Source organism: Thunnus albacares, chromosome 6 (assembly GCF_914725855.1).
Source record: "Thunnus albacares chromosome 6, fThuAlb1.1, whole genome shotgun sequence".
Lineage (NCBI taxonomy): Eukaryota > Metazoa > Chordata > Actinopteri > Scombriformes > Scombridae > Thunnus > Thunnus albacares.
In genome coordinates, this window is record NC_058111.1 from 14095817 (window position 1) to 14117081 (window position 21265).

The 21265-nt window shown below is 38.8% G+C and overlaps 4 protein-coding genes across 4 annotated transcripts; all 4 read right to left on the reverse strand.

Annotated features, from left to right (window-relative positions):
* Positions 1–268: 268 nt before the first annotated feature.
* Positions 269–3472, reverse strand: LOC122984647 (extracellular calcium-sensing receptor-like). The gene is made up of 6 exons (XM_044355219.1): positions 3273–3472; positions 2857–3145; positions 1907–2719; positions 1600–1827; positions 1345–1468; positions 269–1188 (listed from the first exon to the last, which is right to left on the reverse strand). The coding sequence occupies exons 1-6, from the start codon at positions 3470–3472 to the stop codon at positions 269–271; spliced, it is 2574 nt and encodes an 857-aa protein (XP_044211154.1).
* A 511-nt stretch (positions 3473–3983) lies between these two features.
* LOC122984648 (extracellular calcium-sensing receptor-like) lies at positions 3984–8099 on the reverse strand. Its single transcript, XM_044355220.1, has 6 exons — positions 7894–8099; positions 7403–7700; positions 6471–7265; positions 6148–6375; positions 5928–6051; positions 3984–4897 (listed from the first exon to the last, which is right to left on the reverse strand). Exons 1-6 carry the CDS (start codon positions 7980–7982, stop codon positions 3984–3986), a joined length of 2448 nt encoding a protein of 815 aa, XP_044211155.1. The 5' UTR covers positions 7983–8099.
* Positions 8100–9343: 1244 nt separating this feature from the next.
* LOC122983947 (extracellular calcium-sensing receptor-like) lies at positions 9344–13325 on the reverse strand. Its single transcript, XM_044354152.1, has 6 exons — positions 13132–13325; positions 12640–12937; positions 11710–12504; positions 11387–11614; positions 11167–11290; positions 9344–10257 (listed from the first exon to the last, which is right to left on the reverse strand). The coding sequence occupies exons 1-6, from the start codon at positions 13218–13220 to the stop codon at positions 9344–9346; spliced, it is 2448 nt and encodes an 815-aa protein (XP_044210087.1). The 5' UTR covers positions 13221–13325.
* Positions 13326–17169: 3844 nt separating this feature from the next.
* On the reverse strand, positions 17170–20138 carry LOC122983948 (extracellular calcium-sensing receptor-like). Its single transcript, XM_044354153.1, has 5 exons — positions 19872–20138; positions 18898–19710; positions 18578–18808; positions 18267–18390; positions 17170–18134 (listed from the first exon to the last, which is right to left on the reverse strand). The coding sequence occupies exons 1-5, from the start codon at positions 20121–20123 to the stop codon at positions 17221–17223; spliced, it is 2334 nt and encodes a 777-aa protein (XP_044210088.1). The 5' UTR covers positions 20124–20138; the 3' UTR covers positions 17170–17220.
* Between the last annotated feature and the right edge of the window lie 1127 nt (positions 20139–21265).

Below are 21265 nucleotides of genomic sequence, written 5' to 3' on the forward strand. Positions count from 1 at the left end.
TTGGTGCTGGTGATTTCAAAATGTCAGTTTCAGTGATAAGGACATTTGTTGAAGCGACAGGAGCTGTATATATGAACAATGCTTTCTGACCCCACCACAAAAAAACCAACAATCATCTGAATACAAATAAAGATTTATTCACTGAAACAAATTCATATGCATGAAGGAATACTATGCTACAAAAGGTTGGAGCACAGATTACATTTTGATTATAAGAAAAACCCTGCTGCAAAATAGAAAATATACATTACAGGTGTTTGGACAACAGTTAATAACGTATATCATTATTGGATGTCTTTCCCATTATGTGTTTCTTAGTATTCTGTTCAGGCCTAAACAAAATTATGAAACATTTTGGCAGAAAAATGCAGATCAGAAGTCCATAACTGGAGGCTAGAATGGCAAATATCTCCACAGCAACACTGAACTTCCCAGGAGAGCTGACATATGCTGGGATAAAGGTGATCCAGACTGCACAGAATATCAACATGCTGAAGGTGATGAATTTAGCTTCATTGAAATTATCCGGCAACTTTCGTGCCAAAAAAGCAATCACAAAACATAAAATAGCCAGTAGTCCTATATATCCCAGGACAGCCCAGAAACCCACCGCTGAGCCAAGGTGACATTCTAAGATGATTCTGTCATTGTAGAGCAACAAATTCTTGAAAGGAAAAGGAGGGTTGATTGTTAGCCAAAGTATGCAAATCAAAACTTGTATGAAAGTGAACACCAGAACACTGAGTCTCTGCTGTGTAGGCCCAAACCATTTCATCACATGAGTACCTGGAAGTGTAGCTTTAAAGGCCATTAACACCACTACTGTTTTCCCAAGAACACAAGAGATACACAACACAAAGGTGATGCCGAATGCTGTGTGGCGCAGCATGCAGGACCACTCAGAGGGCCGACCTATGAAGGTCATAGAACACAGGAAACACAGAGTCAAGGAGAAGAGCAGCAGGAAGCTCAGCTCAGAGTTGTTGGCTCGTACTAGCGGGGTTTCTCTGTGGCAGTAAAAGACTAATGTAGTGATCATAGTCAGAAAAACTCCCAGCAAGGAGAATATGGCTAACAGAGTTCCCAGGATTTCTTCATACGTCAAAAACTCTATTTCTTTGGGGATGCAGGCATCTCTGTGCTTGTTGGACCAGTACTCTGGCAGGCATTTCATACAGTGTATTGAATCTGCAAAATGATAAATAACAGAGAAGTGTGGAGTTAAAACCAATGTATGAATGTATGTAATTAGAAAACAACATTTCATGTTTTTAGTTCTTTTTTCTCATTTGTCATTATATGTAAGATGTTTAATTGCATTTCAAATAGCATATGTTTACTTACCTGTAAAATTACTGATCTCACCTGCTGGACACAGTATGCATTCATAACAGCATATTGGCCTTCCTTTCTGGAGGACCTTTCGAGTTCCTGGGCGACAGCTGTCACTGCAGACTGATGCAGGCACCTGCCACACACATGCAATTCATACCATATGTACAGTTAAATACACAAATGCAGGTCTGAACATCCGTATTAAGATTTCAGTAAATCAGTGAAATCACAGTTGAGAAGATTAAACCTCAGTCTTTGCTTTACCTCAGTCATCCCATTACCCCAGACAACTGGGATGTTATTCATGATAAACTGATGGCTCTCTGGCAGAGAAGCATCATAGATGCCAATTGTCACTCCTTCCATGGTTCCTTTGTTTGTCATTTGTAAATTTACTAGTTCATATCTTGCTGGTGAGTCTCCATTGCTGTCAAAATAAACTCTTTCCCCTTCCTGGGTGGTGAAATTCACAGTGCTGAGATATTGCAGGACCTAGGGAAAAGATTAAACATCAATTGAATGACATGTGCAGTTATCACACAACTGTACCACTCAACCGGTGGTTCCTCACCTGCCATGGCTGAATGTTTTTGGTATCAGCACAGCTCCAATTGGAAAAGGGCCCTTTTCCCTCTTCACATTTGAACAGGTTGTCAAGCGCATGGCCCACTGAGTATACTGACTTGTAGACATTATTAGTGAATCTCAGCTCAGACACATCAGTGAATTGTGATTCAACATTTTGCAAGCTCTCAAAGCCACTGCATGGCTTTCTTTGTGTGTTTGCAATTTGGTTCAAGGAGCAATCAAACGTGTTTTCCCAGAAATCTTTGACAAACTGACTGTCAGGGAACTGTGAAGGGTGGAGCTGCCTCAGGTGCTCCTCTAACCCAGGGATCTGAGCTCTGCTGACAGTAAAGCCTAGCGATCCCACCAGGATGCTGTGTCCCTCACTGTCAGTCAGAGAGTGATCTGTGATCCAGGCGTCACTGCCAACCATGTGCAGTCCTGTAATGTTCTGTCTGTACAACTCTCTTGCCAGCAACTTGATTTCTCGATGAGACATAAAAGCCATAATCACTTTAGAGGTGGCATGCTTAATGATCTCTATAATTCTCTGTAGACTATCAGGTGGATCTGATGATGAAAATGCCTCAGAATACTCAACGCATACTCCATATTCTTGTGCGGCTTGGATAAATGCAGTTATGCCATTGAAACCATATTCGTTATCCACAGCTATAGCTCCTATCCAGGTCCAACCAAGGTGCTTGACTAGCTTTGCCAGGGCTCTGCTCTGGTAGAAGTCACTGGGAATAGTTCTGAAAAAAGTCGGATACTCTTTTCTGTTGCTCAGACAGGCACAAGTGGCAAAATGGCTGATCTGTAATAAAAGAGACAAGCATATATATACATATTGCACAGTCTCTAGTTAGCATCATGTGGTAGTTATATTTTTGCAAAATATAGCAAAAACTGTGACATCCAGCAACATTTTACACTTTTTTTGCACTGACTTACCACAGGTATGTGAAAACTTCCAACAACTGGTGCAAATGCAATAGTTGGTCTTGATCCTGAATGTCCCAAGATAGCTTGCACTGTCTCACTTTCAGTGCAGTTGTCGTCACTGATTTCTCTCTTTAGTCCACTCACCAGTGCTAGTGCAGCTCTCTGTATGTCCATTGTTCCACAGGCATCATAGATCTTGTAGCCAAGTTTGACATTAGATAGCATGTCAGGATTCTCGTTGATCTCATTTATAGCAAATATCATTGCTTGAGCAAATTTGAATTCTCTAAAATTGAAGCTGGGATGGTGAAAGATACAAAAATCATATACCTTCATTCAGGTTATGTGTCAAATCCAAACAATTTATGCATAATTATTAAAAATAGATTAAGTATATGTAAGTCTAAATTATAAGTAATACATACTTCTTACACTTTCGTAGTTCTGGGATTGTCTGAAATGTGTTAACTACATAATCCTGCCCTGTGCGGAATGAAAAAATGCCACCGAGAACAAGGTCGCCATGCTGGGCCAGTTCAGGTGGGTGTGCTGAGCCTTGCAGCTTGCACACAGACTCTCCCTTCCCCATTAGCAGAACAAAGAGGAGCAGCCAGAACAATGACATACTCTACCTCTGCTCTGCAGGCCAGGCCAACTATCTCTGCAACTCATGGCAGGGCTTTATACACCATCAACAACAAGGGTGAAGTTGTCATGGTTGAGCTAAAGCCTCAGGAGACCAGAGGAAACCAAACAAGTTAGGCCAAAGATGTTTTTGTCTGTCAAAATGTAGATTTTATTCTTTAATAACGATTCTACAAAGAGCACTAAATGAGAAATCAGAAAGGAAAAGTTGAGAAAAGGCTTTCCATATCTATTTCTTCATCATGTGCCTTTTTTTAAAAAATGTAATTACATTGTATAATGCTTTTATTTCCATGTACTATGTCACAAATGATATACAGCAAAAATGATACGAAAATGATACACTACTGTACTCTACTTCTGTAGTATTGTACTACTGAGGTACAACGAAGATAGAGCTCTAAATAATTGTCTGAATGACAAATTATTATGTAAAAATAAAGAAATAGAAAGATAGAAATATGTGTATGCGACCATATTATATTCAGTCTTTAGAATGATTTTGGTGCACCTTTACCCATCATATTCTTTTTTGTGTTCTTCTCTGGTTTCAGTAAAATTATGTAACATTTTGGGATAAATATACAAATGAGCAATCCAAAACTGGAGGCCAGTATAGCAAATATCTCCACAGCAACACTGAACTTCCCAGGAGAGCTGACATAAGCTGGGATGAAGGTGATCCAGACCGCACAAAATATCAGCATGCTGAAAGTGATATATTTGGCCTCGTTAAAATTATCAGGTAGTTTCCGTGCCAGAAAAGCAAGAAAGAAACATAACATGGCCAGAAGTCCTATATAGCCGATCACAGACCAAAAGCCTACAGCTGAACCCAGAGCACACTCTAAGATGATTTTATCTTTAAATTCTTTAAAATTCTTAAAAGGAAAAGGAGGAGAAATTGTTAACCAGAGGATACATATGACAACCTGTATGAGAGTGAAAGCCAGAACACTGAGTCTCTGCTGTACAGGCCCAAACCATTTCATAATATTACTGCCAGGGAGCGTAGCCCTGAAGGCCATTAACACTACCATTGTTTTCCCAAGAACACAAGAGATGCAGAGCACAAAGGTGATGCCGAACGCTGTGTGGCGCAGCATGCAGGACCACTCAGACGGCTGACCTATGAAGGTCAGAGAACACAGGAAACACAGAGTCAAGGAGAAGAGCAGCAGGAAGCTCAGCTCAGAGTTGTTGGCTCTGACAATGGGAGTTTTCCTGTATCTGAAGAAAATGAACGCCACAGCAGCAGTCATGCATGTTCCAAATAAGGACGCCGCAGTGAGCAGCGCTCCCATAATCTCTTCATATGACAGAAACTCTGCGTCTTTCCTCACACAGGCATCTCTTATCTCATTTGACCAGAATTCAGGGTGACAACGCACACAGGTGATAGAATCTGAAAATGAATATTGAAGCAGGTGTTACACTCGCAGTCTTTTTATCTATGTTTCTATGTTGCCTCTACTCTGCTCATACAAGACAGATGCTACATGATTAACAGAAAATACATGCACTTATGACAGCTACATGGCATAATAAAGAATCCTCCAGTCATTAAAGAATATTAACTTGGTTAAATTATCAGAATTATTATTTTTGTGGGTGTTTTGTTTTCTTGTATTTTGCCTTCTTGATAGTGTGTTTTTTTCATATAAGCACCACAAACAGAATTCTGTTCACCTTTGATTCCAATTTTAGCTCCAATTATATTAAAAGCCTGGCAGGTCAAACTGAAACTAATTTGGTGAAGTGACCCTTCCATAATCATTATATTGATTTTTTGAATAGCACCATTGCAATGTTAATCTAAGAAAGCGATTTATAATTTATCAATTAAAATTGATTTGATTATAATCAACCAATTAGAGGTAGATAATTCTTTTGATTGTTAGTTAAGCACATATTCTTAATGCTACTTTGTGTAGGATTTGAAAATATCTTCTAAAACACACCACAGCTGACAATGCACACAAACAATGACAATGGTGGAAAATACAGAAACGAATAAAGTACTAACTTGAATAACTTGAATTATCACATTTTTTATACAAACAAAAACACATGCCATCAAAATGTTTTTAAATACACAAGAATCACATAAATTCTACACACGGGGGCTTTAACTTTGATTTTTATTTCTTAGACTGTGCCTAATTTATGAAGATCATATAGTAAGACTGCTATATTAATATTTATTATATATTTGATATGTTTCATGCATTTATGTTGGTTTGACATAATTTTAATAAAAAAGACAACATAATGACTACATGACCCCCCATGAACTCCTCCATCTTTTTAAAACAGAATACAAAAGAATGCCATTTCTTAAAATTGGCACATGAACATGAAAATCAAAAAATAATCTGATTTATGGCCAACATCAATTTCTAAAAAAGTCTGCTTTATTTATATTACTAGAGTACCTGTACTGTTGCTGAATTCTCCCTCTGCACACCTTATACAGTCATAGCAGCAGACAGGCTTTCCTTTCTGGAGAACTTTGCGTGTTCCTGGGGGACACTTCTCACTGCAAACTGACAAAGGCACCTGCATGAACAAAAAGCAATGCTGTGTTATAAAGCCACAATTATTAATGCTAAACCTAACATTATACAGTGTTAAAGAAATCACATGGCTGCTCACCTGGTATGAGTTCTTTGCCCAAATTAAAGACTTATTTTCCAGATTTAACTGTTTGACTGCAGGTAAAGATGCATCATGAAGACCAACTGTCACAAAGTCCACAAGGCCATTTTCTGTTGGTTGCCAGTTTATAATTTCATACTTTGCCGCTGGGTCTCCATTCTCATTGAAGTAAACCTCATCTCCTTCCTTAGTTTTGAATTCAATCTTTCTTATGTGCTGTAAAATCTAAGGAGATATGCATTCATGTAGTTCATAGTTAATTTCTTGATCATGTGACTTAATGTGAAAACTATAATTTGAGTCTTTGATGCTGTATTCACCTTTAATGGATCTAGCTGCACCTTGTCATCACATGTTTTGTTACAGCCAAGAACACTATGGAGTGCATGAGCCACAGAATACACTCCTTTATAGACGTTGTTAAAAATAGGCATAAGTGACATATCAGTGAAACTGTTGTGCACTCCAGTCAGATCTTCATTTCCAGTACATTCTCTCTGATTATCTGTTGATGACTTTGTCTGTTTGAACTCACAGCTAAATAACGTCTCCCAGAACTCTGTAAACATTTCATTACTAGATGTATTGAGTGGCTTCACATCCAACATGAACTCTTTCATGCCGCTGACTTGTGCTTTAGGGATGGACAGGCCTATGGCACCATCCAGAATGTGATGCCTATCCATAGCTGCTGTTTGGGAATCAAAGATCCAGCCCTCTGTACCAACCCACTGGTACCCAGTCAAGTTATGGTAGGACAATTCATGTATCAGTACATCCATATCCATGTGAGAGAGAAAAGCAACAATCACCTTGGAAGTGGAGGCCTTGATAATGTTAATTATTCTTTGTATTTTGTCTGGTGGATCTGTTCTAAAGAAGGATACAGAGTACTCCAGACAGATGCCCAGCTGCTGGGCAGTTTCTGTGAAAGTGGCCATGCCATTATTGCCATAATCATCATTTGTTCTAATTGCTCCTACCCAAGTCCAACCAAAGTGCTTGACCAGCTGGGCCAGGGCTCTGCTCTGGTAGTAATCACTGGGTATTGTTCTTAGGAAAGATGGGTACTTGACTTTATCACTGAGACAAGCACAGGTGGCAAAATGACTGATCTAGAGGGAAGAAAGAAATCATTCTTTCAAGTTCCAAGATACAGATTTAAAATATAAAATGTTTACACATGCACCACAAACAACATTTTCTCTGTGTAGGGAAAAATATGATTTTCATTTTTTCCAGTCCTACCTACCAGTGGGATATAAAAGGGTCCGATGACAGTGGCTATAGCCATGCAAGGAGATGAAGAGGTCTCTCCCATAATGGCCTGCACTTGGGCAGGTCTGGTACAAGGTGCCTCTGAGAGTACAGATGCATCTCCGTTACCATTAGCCAAGGCCAGTGCAACCCTCACCCCTCTAGCAATTGAGCCACAGGCATCATAGATCTTATAGCCCAGCGAGATGCCAGGCAAAAGGTCTGTGTTGTTGTTAATTTCTTCTATGGCAAAGAGCATAGCCTGAGTGAACTGGAATCCTCTGAAATTCAAACTTTACAGAGATGGTTATAAATAGTTGTCATTATAACAAGTGTGTGCACGAAATTGAAACAACAGCTTAGTAGATGAAAGCATTTGACAGTGTTAATCAACAAAGAATATGAGATGATAACAATTTTGTTTTTGTATCCTTTTAGATATTTTAAATCTACTCATGCCAAACACATTTCTATGGCATTATATACCTGGTGCACTGCAGTGGCAGTGGTTTGTGCATGTAGGTATTCTGTCTGTCTTTCCAACTGCTGTGGAAAGAAAAGATTCCCCCCAACATAATGTCTCCATCCTTAGACAGCTGGGGCTCCTCAGGATCTCCTCTGTGCCTGCAAACTGGCTCCTCAGCTTGAGAGAAAGACACCACCAACAACAGCTGTAAGAGTGCCCAACCCTGCTCTGGCCACCTCTGTGTAGAAGTCATTCTGTAAACCACTGAGTGACATCACATGTACCTTAATGTAAGTCAAAATCTTGCACTGGTATTTATACATTTTAGAGAGGCATAAAAAATAATAATAGACCTGTGATGTGTCGTCTCCATGGACCTACAGGGTGGGGCGGGAGGTACACAAATGGAAAAAGGGTTTTGGGCAGTGGCCTATTTTGAATATCTTTACTTTATATGTTATCAGACTAGGATATTCAGTTGTATTGTACAAAACATTTCCTTTTTTAACAGTAACATTTGTGCAATGCCTTTTATGGTAACACTTTACAATAAGGTTCACCAAATTTTGGGTAGTTACCAAGGAACAAATGAGGAACTAACTGCTAGTAAACCATTAGTTAATGGGCAGTTCTTGAGTAACTCCTAATCAAAACTTCATAGAGTAGCTAATCATTAGTTAATGATTAGTTAATTGAGAAACCAGTGAAGAATGAATCAGGAACAACCTGATAATTGATTAATCGTTGACAAGAACTTCCCTTTTTGTGCCCCCCTCTAGTAAAGTGTCAGATAATACTGAGAAGTTATGAAGTTATTCCTCATTACTTCAAGCCATTGCTTACCCCCAATGTAAAGTATCAAAACTAACAAGTAACTACTGTTTTTTACATTAAATGCAAAGCTTACTTGTAGGCATGTTATGATATATTGATACGTATATTTCTTATTTAGTTTATTTAGTTAAGAACATTCAATAAATCTTTTCTCCATTAGTGAAACCATAGGCAGCTGCGGGTCCTTCAGTCAGTCCTCCCACCTTGATTTCACCAACTTTCTTAAGCAGCATCAGCTCTTCAACATTGAAGCAATGGTAGTCTCTTGCAACTGGAAAATGTAATTTTACCTAACATGATTGATTGATATGATAGATTTTACTCTTTATTAACAATTCTACAAAGTGCACTAAATGAAAAATCTGAAAAGAAAAGATGAGAAAAGGCTTTCCATTTCTATTTCTTCATCATGTGCAATTATTTTTTATTTAATTACATTTTATATATTTCCATATGATATGTCACAAGTTATGTAATTATATACAGCAGACTACTCTACTTTACTTTACTTCTGTAGTATTGTATGACTGCAGTACAATAAAAACAGAGGTCTACTTGTCTGAATAACAAATTATGTAAAAAAAAATATATAGCAACACTGGAATTATGTGTATGTCATTATATTATATTCAGTCTTCAGAATGATTTTGGTACACCTTTACCCATCATATTCTTCTTTGTATTCTTCTCTGGTTTCAATAAAATTATGTAACATTTTGGAATAAATATACAAATGAGCAATCCAAAACTGGAGGCCAGAATAGCAAATATCTCCACAGCAACACTGAACTTCCCAGGAGAGCTGACATAAGCTGGGATGAAGGTGATCCAGACCGCACAAAATATCAGCATGCTGAAAGTGATAAATTTGGCTTCGTTAAAATTATCAGGTAGTTTCCGTGCCAGAAAAGCAAGAATGAAACATAACATGGCCAGAAGTCCTATATAGCCGATCACAGACCAAAAGCCCACAGCTGAACCCAGAGCACACTCTAAGATGATTTTATCTTTAAATTCTTTAAAATTCTTAAAAGGAAAAGGAGGAGAAATTGTTAACCAGAGGATACATATGACAACCTGTATGAGAGTAAAAGCCAGAACACTGAGTCTCTGCTGTACAGGCCCAAACCATTTCATCATATTACTGCCAGGGAGCGTAGCCCTGAAGGCCATTAACACTACTATCGTTTTCCCAAGAACACAAGAGATGCAGAGCACAAAGGTGATGCCGAACGCTGTGTGGCGCAGCATGCAGGACCACTCAGACGGCTGACCTATGAAGGTCAGAGAACACAGGAAACACAGAGTCAAGGAGAAGAGCAGCAGGAAGCTCAGCTCAGAGTTGTTGGCTCTGACAATGGGAGTTTTCCTGTATCTGAAGAAAATGAACGCCACAGCAGCAGTCATGCATGTTCCAAATAAGGACGCCGCAGTGAGCAGCGCTCCCATAATCTCTTCATATGACAGAAACTCTGCGTCTTTCTTTACACAGGCATCTCTTCTCTCATTTGACCAGAATTCAGGGTGACAACGCACACAGGTGATAGAATCTGAAAATGAATATTGAAGCAGGTGTTACACTTGCAGTAATAAAGAATCCTACAGTCCTCAAAAATATTTACTTAGTTAAATTATCAAAAGTATTATATATTTGTTTGTTTGCTCTTTGTATTCTACTTTCTTGATATATACTATATCTCGTGTTTTTTTCATATCATCAGTGATTTGAGCACCACAAGCAGATTTGCTTTCACCTACATTTATTAGAGCTTTAGCTCCAATTATATTAAAAGCCTGGCAGGTCAAACTGAAACAAATTTGGGTGAAGTGACCCTTTCATAGTCATCATATTGATTTTTTGAGTAGCACCATTACAATGTTAATTTAAGAAAGTGCTTTATAATGAATGAATTAAAATTGATTTGATTATTATCAACCAGTTAGAAGTAGATAATTCTTTACGTTGTTAGTTAAACACATACTCTTAATTCTCCTTTGTGTAGGATTTGACAGTATCTTCTAACGCACACCACAGCTGACAATGCACACAAACAATGACAATGGCTGAAAATAAAAAATATACAATTTGGATTATCACATTTGTCTACAACATGACACACATGAATCACAAGAATCACATGAATTCTACACACGGGGGCTTTAACTTTGATTTTTATTTCTTAGACTGTGCCTAATTTATGAAGATCATATAGTAAGACTGCTATATTAATATTTATTATATATTTGATATGTTTCATGCATTTATGTTGGTTTGACATAATTTTAATAAAAAAGACAACATAATGATTACATAACCTCCCATGAACTCAGAATACAAAAAACAGAATACAAAAGAATTTCTTAAAACTGGCACATGAACATGAAAATCAAAAAATAATCTGATTCATGGCCAACATCAATTTCTAAAAAAGTCTGCTTTATTTATATTACTAGAGTACCTGTACTGTTGCTGAATTCTCCCTCTGCACACCTTATACAGTCATAGCAGCAGACAGGCTTTCCTTTCTGGAGAACTTTGCGTGTTCCTGGGGGACACTTCTCACTGCAAACTGACAAAGGCACCTGCATGAACAAAAAGCAATGCTGTGTTTCAAAGCCACAACTATTAATGCTAAATATAACATTATACAGTGTTAAAGAAATCACATGGCTGCTCACCTGGTATGAGTTCTTTGCCCAAATTAAAGACTTATTTTCCAGATTTAACTGTTTGTCTGCAGGTAAAGATGCATCATGAAGACCAACTGTCACAAAGTCCACAAAGCCATTTTCTGTTGGCTGCCAGTTTATAATTTCATACTTTGCCGCTGGGTCTCCATTCTCATTGAAGTAAACCTCATCTCCTTCCTTAGTTTTGAATTCAATCTTTCTTATGTGCTGTAAAATCTAAGGAGATATGCATTCATGTAGTTCATAGTTAATTTCTTGATCATGTGACTTAATGTAAAAACTATAATTTGAGTCTTTGATGCTGTATTCACCTTTAATGGATCTAGTTGCACCTTGTCATCACATGTTTTGTTACAGCCAAGAACACTATGAAGTGCATGAGCCACAGCATACACTCCTTTATAGACATTGTTAAAAATAGGCATAAGTGACATATCAGTGAAACTGTTGTGCACTCCAGTCAGATCTTCATTTCCAGTACATTCTCTCTGATTATCTGTTGATGACTTTGTCTGCTTGAACTTACAGTTAAATAATGTCTCCCAGAACTCTGTAAACATTTCATTACTAGATGTATTAAATGGCTTCACATCCAACATGAACTCTTTCATGCCGCTGACTTGTGCTTTAGGGATGGACAGGCCTATGGCACCATCCAGAATGTGATGCCTATCCATAGCTGCTGTTTGGGAATCAAAGATCCAGCTCTCGCTGCCAACCCACTGGTACCCAGTCAAGTTATGGTAAGACAATTCATGTATCAGTACATCCATATCCATGTGAGAGAGAAAAGCGACAATCACCTTGGAAGTGGAGGCCTTGATAATGTTAATTATCTTTTGTATTTTGTCTGGTGGATCTGTTCTAAAAAAGGATACAGAGTACTCCAGACAGATGCCCAGCTGCTGGGCAGTTTCTGTGAAAGTGGCCATGCCATTATTGCCATAATCATCATTTGTTCTAATTGCTCCTACCCAAGTCCAACCAAAGTGCTTGACCAGCTGGGCCAGGGCTCTGCTCTGGTAGTAATCACTGGGTATTGTTCTTAGGAAAGATGGGTACTTGACTTTATCACTGAGACAAGCACAGGTGGCAAAGTGACTGATCTAGAGGAAAGAAAGAAATCATTCTTTCAAGTTCCAATATACAGATTTAAAATATAAAACATTTACACACTGCAGTGCAGTTCTTTTTCTATGTGCAGCACAAATATGATTTTCATTTTTTCCAGTCCTACCCACCAGTGGGATATAAAACGGTCCGATGACAGTGGCTATAGCCATGCAAGGAGATGAAGAGGTCTCTCCCATAATGGCCTGCACTTGGGCAGGTCTGGTACAAGGTGCCTCTGAGAGTACAGATGTATCTCTGTTACCATTAGCCAAGGCCAGTGCAACCCTCACCCCTCTAGCAATTGAGCCACAGGTATCATAGATCTTATAGCCCAGTGAGATGCCAGGCAAAAGGTCTGTGTTGTTGTTAATCTCTTCTATAGCAAAGAGCATAGCCTGAGTGAACTGGAATCCTCTGAAATTCAAACTTTACAGAGATGGTTATAAATAGTTGTCATTATAACAAGTGTGTGCACGAAATTGAAACAACAGCTTAGTAGATGAAAGCATTTGACAGTGTTAATACAGCAAAGAATATTAGTTGATAACAATTTTGTTTTTGTATCCTCTTAGATATTTTAAATCTACTCATGCCAAACACATTTATATGGTGTTATTTACCTGGTGCACTGCAGTGGCAGTGGTTTGTGCATGTAGGTATCCTGTCTGTCTTTCCAACTGCTGTGGAAAGAAAAGATTCCCCCCAACATAATGTCTCCATCCTTAGACAGCTGGGGCTTCTCAGGATCTCCTCTGTGCCTGCAAACCAGCTCCTCAGCCTGAGAGAAAGACACCACCAACAACAGCTGTAAAAGTGCCCAACACTGCTCTGGCCACCTCTGTCTGCTGTGTGTCATTCCGTAAACCACTGGATGGCATCAAATGTAACTTAATGTAAATCAAAATCTTGCACTGGTATTTATACATTTTAGAGAGGCATAAAAAAAAAATAATAGACCTGTGATGTTTCATCTCCATGGACTTACGAGGTGGGGCACATGGAGGGAGGTACACAAATGATAAAAGGTTAGTAGGCTGTAGCCTATTTTGAATATCATTACTTTATCAGAAAAAAATATTCAATTGTTCTGTACAAAACATTTCCTTTTTCAACAATAACATTTTTTCAATGCAATTTGTACTTGAATTTACACTGAATTCATTTTCTCGAAAAATTATGCAGGATAAACATGATGCAAACAGGTTTGTTGAACCTGAATTGGCTACTTGGGGGCAGCACAATGAGCTGTATACATAAAGATGTTGTTGTTACCAAAAAGTAGCTTATTTAAGCATCAAGCAGAGACAGACCAACTTTAGCATTCATTTGGCGTTTTGTTTGTATCCACCTGATGAATTTAAGTCTAAAATTCACTCTCCTTTTACATCTGTTTTGGTCTCAACTAACTCCAGAGGGAAATGTCTGTTTTTTAAGCTGCTAACTGCTCCACTATGTTCACCTACTTGTTGCTAAAATTGTCTGTCTAACATTTGTTAGCTAGGTTAGATATATATATATATACTTTTTAAAAAAAATGAAAACAGCTGCCCACTGCTGCTGAGAACAAGTGAGACTGAATCAAAGAATCAAAACAGTAAAGCTGCAGCAATAATGAGGTAAAAGAAAAAAGCTCCAAACATGTTACTGTATAAGGAAAGAGAAGTCTCGAATATTGAAATAGGCCATGAGGCAGTTGGAACTTTTAAAACCCTCAATTCAGATCCAGCCATCCACTTGGTATTCACAATGAGCACCTCTTCACTTCACTTCACTTGTAGCACTTCTTTGTGTTTTATTTTATGGACATCAGGTTATACACAGGTTAGCCAATGCTCATCTTTTTTGCCTTAAATAAAGGGAAAAGATGAATATGCTTTGCATACCTTCTGGTAAAAAAAAGAGATTAAGACCTCTCCCTCCTTATTTGTCTATTCCCTACAGGACAATTTCATAATTATTTTATAACCCTAATCCTGCACACAGTAGAAGTGCCTTTTTTTTCTTTTTATTCTCACACCACTTTCTAGTGGGCCTTGTGTGGCTCTACTGTTGCTACAGACAAATCAGTATTCAGATGGGTCTCTTGGGCTCTGTGTATCAAATAAGTATGGCTTTTAAATAGTAGTGAGTAGCTTTTAAATCATCAGATGTAGTTATAAAATCGTAAAAGCATTGATAAAATTCCCCCAAAACAATACTTTATTTCCCACACTACTGGCTGATTTCAGGTGCTCATTAGTGAGGTGACACTGAAACTGAACTATCTGACACCAGTCTCCGGTTGTGAATGTTTACAGCATTCAGAAGAGGTTTTAAATTATAGTCTTTTTCAAGAGGTTTTCAAGCCTCAGTGTAGTTCATATTATAACTGAATAGTATAGAGAGGCCCAACTACCATGACCTACAGACGCTGTGCAGTGTGTTGTACTGTTGTTTTCAGCAAAGGTGGTCAAGTCAAGTCAATTTTATTTATATAACCCAATATCACAAATCAGAAATTTGCCTCAGGGGGCTTTATAATCTGTACAGCAATACAACCTCCTTTATCCTCAGACCCTTGATTTAAATGAGGGGAAAAAAGAGGTGTACAGAATAGAACACAAATTACAGAATATAGCATTGAACAGGATAACAAAATTAAATAAATTTTGAATGGATTTACAATATAAATGAAGAATGTGATGAAAAGGACACCAAGCAGCTTCCAGGTGCCACCAGAACAGAGCAGGACTGGAGCAACGTGACCTCCATCAACATGCAGACCTGGCAGGAGGACAGACTACACATGCACACAGGGAAGACTCACATCACATCATTCACATACATGGGAGAAGATACAAGAAAAGACATTATTCACACAGGAGAGAGAGAAGGATAAGGACATTATTCAGAGAGAGAGACATGTGTGAGGCTGAACTCCTGCGGGACAGGAGGACAAAATAGGGAGACAAAGGGAGAGAAGAGAGAGGGGCACACAGTTCGGACCCTCATGTGCTTGTGAAACAAACAAACAGAAGGTTAGAGAGATGTAATGGTTATCAGAACAGTTGCAATAATCAATAATCTCATTGGTAGGACGGCGTTTAGTAAATTAATCGAGACAGAAACCAATCCACCGTACAGTGCAAAGTCATGCATTCAATTAAAGGCAGCTAATTGTAGATTAAGGCAAAATGATGAGTTTTAAGTTTAGATTCAGTTAAGGACTCAACAGACTTGGACGTCTGACGTCAGCAAGGAGGTTATTCCATAAGAATAGGGTCTGATAGGAAAAGGCCCTGCCATCCGCTGACTTATTTTTAACTTTAGGTAAACACAGGAGCCCTGCATGTTGAGAGCAGAGAGCCTGAGATAGAATATAAGGTTTAAGTAGATGAGACAGGTATGATGGGGCCCATTTAAGATTTTATAAGTCAGCAGAAACATCTTAACCTTAACACCTTTTGAACCATCTGAAGACTTTTAGTACTAGCATGTGGCAGACCTGAAAACAGAACATTACAGTAACCAATTGTGGATGAAACAAATGCATGATTTACGGTCTCTGTGTCAGCCATGAACAGGGAAGACCGAATTATAGCTATGTTACGTAAGTAGAAAAAGACAGTCTTGGTGATTTCTTTAATGTACTTATCAAAGGAGAGGCTGGGATCAAACATAACACCAAGATTCTTTTTGTTTGTGAAACCACACAGTTGTCGAGTGTTGCTGTTACTTGATCAAACTGGTTTCTGTGTCTAGCAGGGCCAACAACCAGCATTTCAGTTTTATCTGAATTTAGAAACAGGAAATTTAGTGACACCCAATTTTTCACAGCAGCTAAGCAGGCCCTGTAATTTGTGTATGATCATCAGCCCTTATACGCACATGCAGCTGAATACCATCCTCAGAGCAATGGAAATTTATTGAATGACAACCTATAATCTGGCCATGAGGCAAAATAAAAAGAGAGAAAAGCAGAGGGCCAAGAACCGAGCCCTGATGTACTTCATATTTAACATCACATCATTTACATGTAGTATTATTATTATAGCAGACACACTGTGTTCTTTCAGATAAGTAGGATTTAAGCCAAGAGAGGGCTAGGCCAGATACACCAAAAATATTTATTAGGGGCTAGTTTATGTGAGGTCCAATTAGGGATTTGTGCTTTCTTGATACCTTAAATCATGAAATCACTTGATTTGACTGATGCATTGTGAAATGATAACACTCGTGTACTACATAACAATTTTGTGTCTTTATATGATTTAGTAGAGTATATATGTACAGTTTTGTAATGTACTGTGAGGGTACTAAAGAGTTAATAGACATTTTCAAAACAACACAAAAAAGAGTGCACATCTTATGTAATATTTGAATTTTATTTCAGTTTTATTAATACATATTGTATAAATGCAAAGATATATTCTTTTAAAGATTAAATAACAATTTGTATAGAAAGCACAGCTGCAGTTTTTGTTTGTGCTCATGTTTTTATTTAGTTTATGAAATACATTTTCAAGTCATCTGAGTTGTTGATATGCAGACAGCATAGGGAGATTTATGTATTTTCCATTCAAGTTGGAGATCATTCTTTTTCTGTCAAATAAATTGGTGTAGTTACAGCATGATCATACTTTAAGTATTGAAGTATAAACTAATTAAAGTCATAGAATATGTATAATTACATTAAATACAAAATATATTACTGTGATTTAACTAATTGCTCAAAGGGCTCTCTGAGTCGCTTTACCCATCAAATGTTTCTTTGTGTTGTTCTCAGGTTTCAATAAAATTATATAGCACTTCGGCAAAAAAATACAAAATAACATTCCATAACTTGAAGCCAGAATAGCAAATATCTCCACAGCTACGGTGAACTTCCCAGGAGAGCTGACATAAGCTGGGATAAATGTGATCCAGACTGCACAGAATATCAGCATGCTGAAGGTGATGAATTTAGCTTCATTGAAATTATCAGGTAACTTTCGGGCCAAAAAAGCAAGAATAAAACATAAGATGGCTAAGAGTCCTATGTATCCTAACACAGCCCAGAAACCTACTGGTGATCCCAGGGCACATTCGAGAATAATCTTCTCCTTATAGTGTTTCATGTTTTTAAAAGGAAAGGGAGGGTTGATTGTCAACCAAAGTATGCAAATTAAAACCTGTATAAGAGTAAACGCCAGAACACTGAGTCTCTGCTGTGCAGGCCCAAACCATTTTATCATATTACTAGCTGGAAGTGTGGCTTTAAAGGCCATCAACACTACTATAGTTTTTCCAAGAACACATGAGATACAGAGCACAAAGGTGATGCCGAATGCTGTGTGGCGCAGCATGCAGGACCATACAGAGGGCCGGCCTATAAAGGTCAGAGAACATAGGAAACACAGAGTCAAGGAGAAGAGCAGCAGGAAGCTCAGCTCAGAGTTGTTGGCTCTGACTATGGGAGTTTGCCGGTAATGGAAAAATATCAGGGCTATAGTCACCGCCAGGCAGGCCCCAAAAACAGAAAAGGTGACCAACAGTATACCCATCAGTTCTCTGAAGGTGAGAAACTCAATAGCTTTCAAGTCACAGTTATTCCTCTCTTCATTGGACTTGTATTCAGGAGGGCATTTGTCACATTTCACTGCATCTGAAAGCATAAATATGTTTAGGCTGTACAGCACACACATCTTCAGATACACCAGTAAAGTGCTGGCCGTGATTTTGCCCAACAGAAACATGATGAGTGCTAGAGTAAAGGCTAGGAACCCTGCTGTCTCACTTGTACTGTTGCTGAACTCCCCATCAGCACAGGTGATGCAATCAAAACAGCAGATAGGCTTGCCCTTAACAAAAGCCCGACGGGTCCCCGGCAAACAGCTCTCACTGCAAACAGACCTCGGCACCTGCATCACAGTGATAAATTCATTCATAATAATTTCCAGACACGTGCATAATAATACTAATAATAATGCATTAGGAAATGTATTCATTACTTTTTGAAATCTTTACTTAAAAATCAAGATTAGAATTAAAAATGTTCAATCACTAACAGCTTATTATTGCCTGCTGAGAATATCTACATTGACTTACTTTTGGATTCTCGCCTGCCCAGATGGCTTCCACACCTGCTTTCATCTCAAACTGCTGACCCTCAGGCCGGGACGCATCATAGTAACCAATGGTTTCAAAGAGTATATAACCTGTCTCATCCATCTGCCAGTTAACCAGCGCATAACGTGCCACAGGGTCACCCATTTCATCAAAGAACACATTTTCACCAATCTTAGTGGTGAAATTGACCCGGTTTAGGTAATGCAGAACCTGCAGGGAAACAGTGATGTTCTTATTTAACTTGATCATGATAAACATAGAGTTTTGATTTTTGAACATCTTCATGTACTTATGGTTACCTGCCATGGTTTCACATTTTCTCTATCTGCACAAGAATAGTTCTCAAAAGGTCCCTGTCCATCTTGGCAGGTAAATAGCATGTGCAGAGCATGAGCTAAAGCATATGTGGCTTTGTAAACATTATTCAGCAGACTGGAATCTGAGACATCTGTGAAGCGTGAGTTTGTGTCCCATAGAGACTCCTTCCCAGTGCAGGCTGCGACTGAATCCTGAGCGTGGGGAGTCAGGGTGCAGCTGAACACCATCTCCCACAACTCCACTAGTCCCTGGTTCCCTGGCGTGGTGGAGGGCCTGCTGTTAGCCAGGAACTCCTGCAGGCCAGGGATGTGAGCATTGAGCGCTGCAAAGCCCACTGCCCCCTGGACCACGGCATAGTTTACAGGAGAGGCAATATAACGATAAGTGATCCACCCTTCACTGCCCACCCACTGCAGGCCTGTCACGTTCTGAGCATAAAGCTCTTTGATCAGAATATCAAGATCTGTGCCATCAGCAAATGCCACAATTACCTTAGAAGTGGATTTCTTTATAATGTCCACCACTTCTAAGAACCACTTCCTCGGATCAGTTCTGTAAATAGCGACCGAGTACTCAACACAAACGCCTTCCTTTTGAGCTGCATCCAGGAAAGTGGCCATACCACCATTCCCATAGTCACTATTGGTTCTGATAGCCCCTACCCATGTCCAGCCAAAGTGTTTTACCAGCTTTGCCAGTGCTTTGCTTTGGTAAATGTCACTAGGTATAGTTCTGAAGAAAGAAGGATAGTCTCTTCTGTTGCTAAGACATGCACAAGTGGCTGAATGACTGATCTGAAACAAAAGAGGAAAATACATTTGAGGACAGACGTCTTCAGTGCCCCAATATAAAGCAAGTCATCAAGGTAATACAGATTTTTCACATCACATTAGTTCTCGTTCAACAAAGCAAATTAACTTGACAGTTCATGTGTGCTCATAGCATGCTCACTCACCACAGGTATATGAAAGGGTCCCATGGTGCGTGCAATACCTATTGTGGAGGTGGATGTAGTTTCCCCTATGACAGCGTGCACAGTGGAGATTTTGTCACAGCTGTCTTTCCCACTCTCATACCCATTCATCAGGTTTAACGATGCTCTGATGGACAGAGGGATACTAGGGCAGGAGTCAAAGATCCTGTAGCCCAGCATCACCCCTGGCAGCAGCTCCGAGCTGTTGTTGATCTCCTCTATGGCAAACATCATAGTGTAAGCGTACTGAAGTTCTCCTGGGTCCAGCCTGAAGAGAGTAGAGATAACAAAGTGGAGAATTTGCGAAAGGTTGAAAAATTGACACATACAAAACACATTTATGTCCAAAACATGCATAAAGTAACAACACATGTATGTTATATAATGTATAATTACATTTTTTTCCCCCATCCTTCACTCACCCTTCACACTGGATTGTTCCTGGGTTGATTTGGAGAGCTGGGTTGACACTGACCGGGTTCTGATGGAAGGAGAAAATGCCTCCAATGTTGATGTCTCCCGGCTTAGAAAACTGAGACAGTTCTTTTGTCCCATATGTTTGACACACAGGCTTCACTCCTCTGACAGCCAGGAGGGAGAGAAGGAGCAGATCTGCTATCAGAAGCATAGTTGCTCACCTCAATACCTACTACCCAAAGACGAAACCCCTCAACTCTGGGCATTTTATAGGGTTTTTTCTTTTAACTGTCACAAAGCCACAGGAGCTTGGGTGAAACATGTCTGAATATTGAGTTTTTCTCCACCAATGACAGAGCTTGTGGTGTGATTGACAGATGGATGGACCTATAAGTGGGCCTGCTCCATTTCTATGTCATCTTTTTTTAGCATAACCTATTCCTTACAATAATAATTTCAGAAACCTGAGCATGTCTTTGGGGATACCAGAGCTTTATATTTTATTTAAGTTTTTGATTACAATTTTACTTTTAATTTCAAGCTTAATGAAGACCAAAATGTTTCTATTTTCTCCTCACCATAAAAACAATCCCATTGCTCAAATGAAGCTTAAAAAATTCTCACTTTAAACAACAAGCTGACCTTTATTTTTCACATCAAATGTGTCACTAAGAAAGCATTCTGCGGAAAATAGTCTAACTTACACCATATCTCAAAGAGACAGATGCTGATTTTTAATCAATGCATTTGAGTTTTCCTGCAATGCAGTGTATTATCAATGTAATACAATGTATTAGTTTAAGTAGTACTCTTTGAGGCATGTATGCCATGTAATTTGGTACAGCTGAGAATATTTTCATTCAGTTCACGGATGGCTTTTTAATGAAACTGCATATTGAATGCAATAAGGTTGCAAAACTGCTCAGGGAATTATTGCTCATAAGGATATGAGGATAACG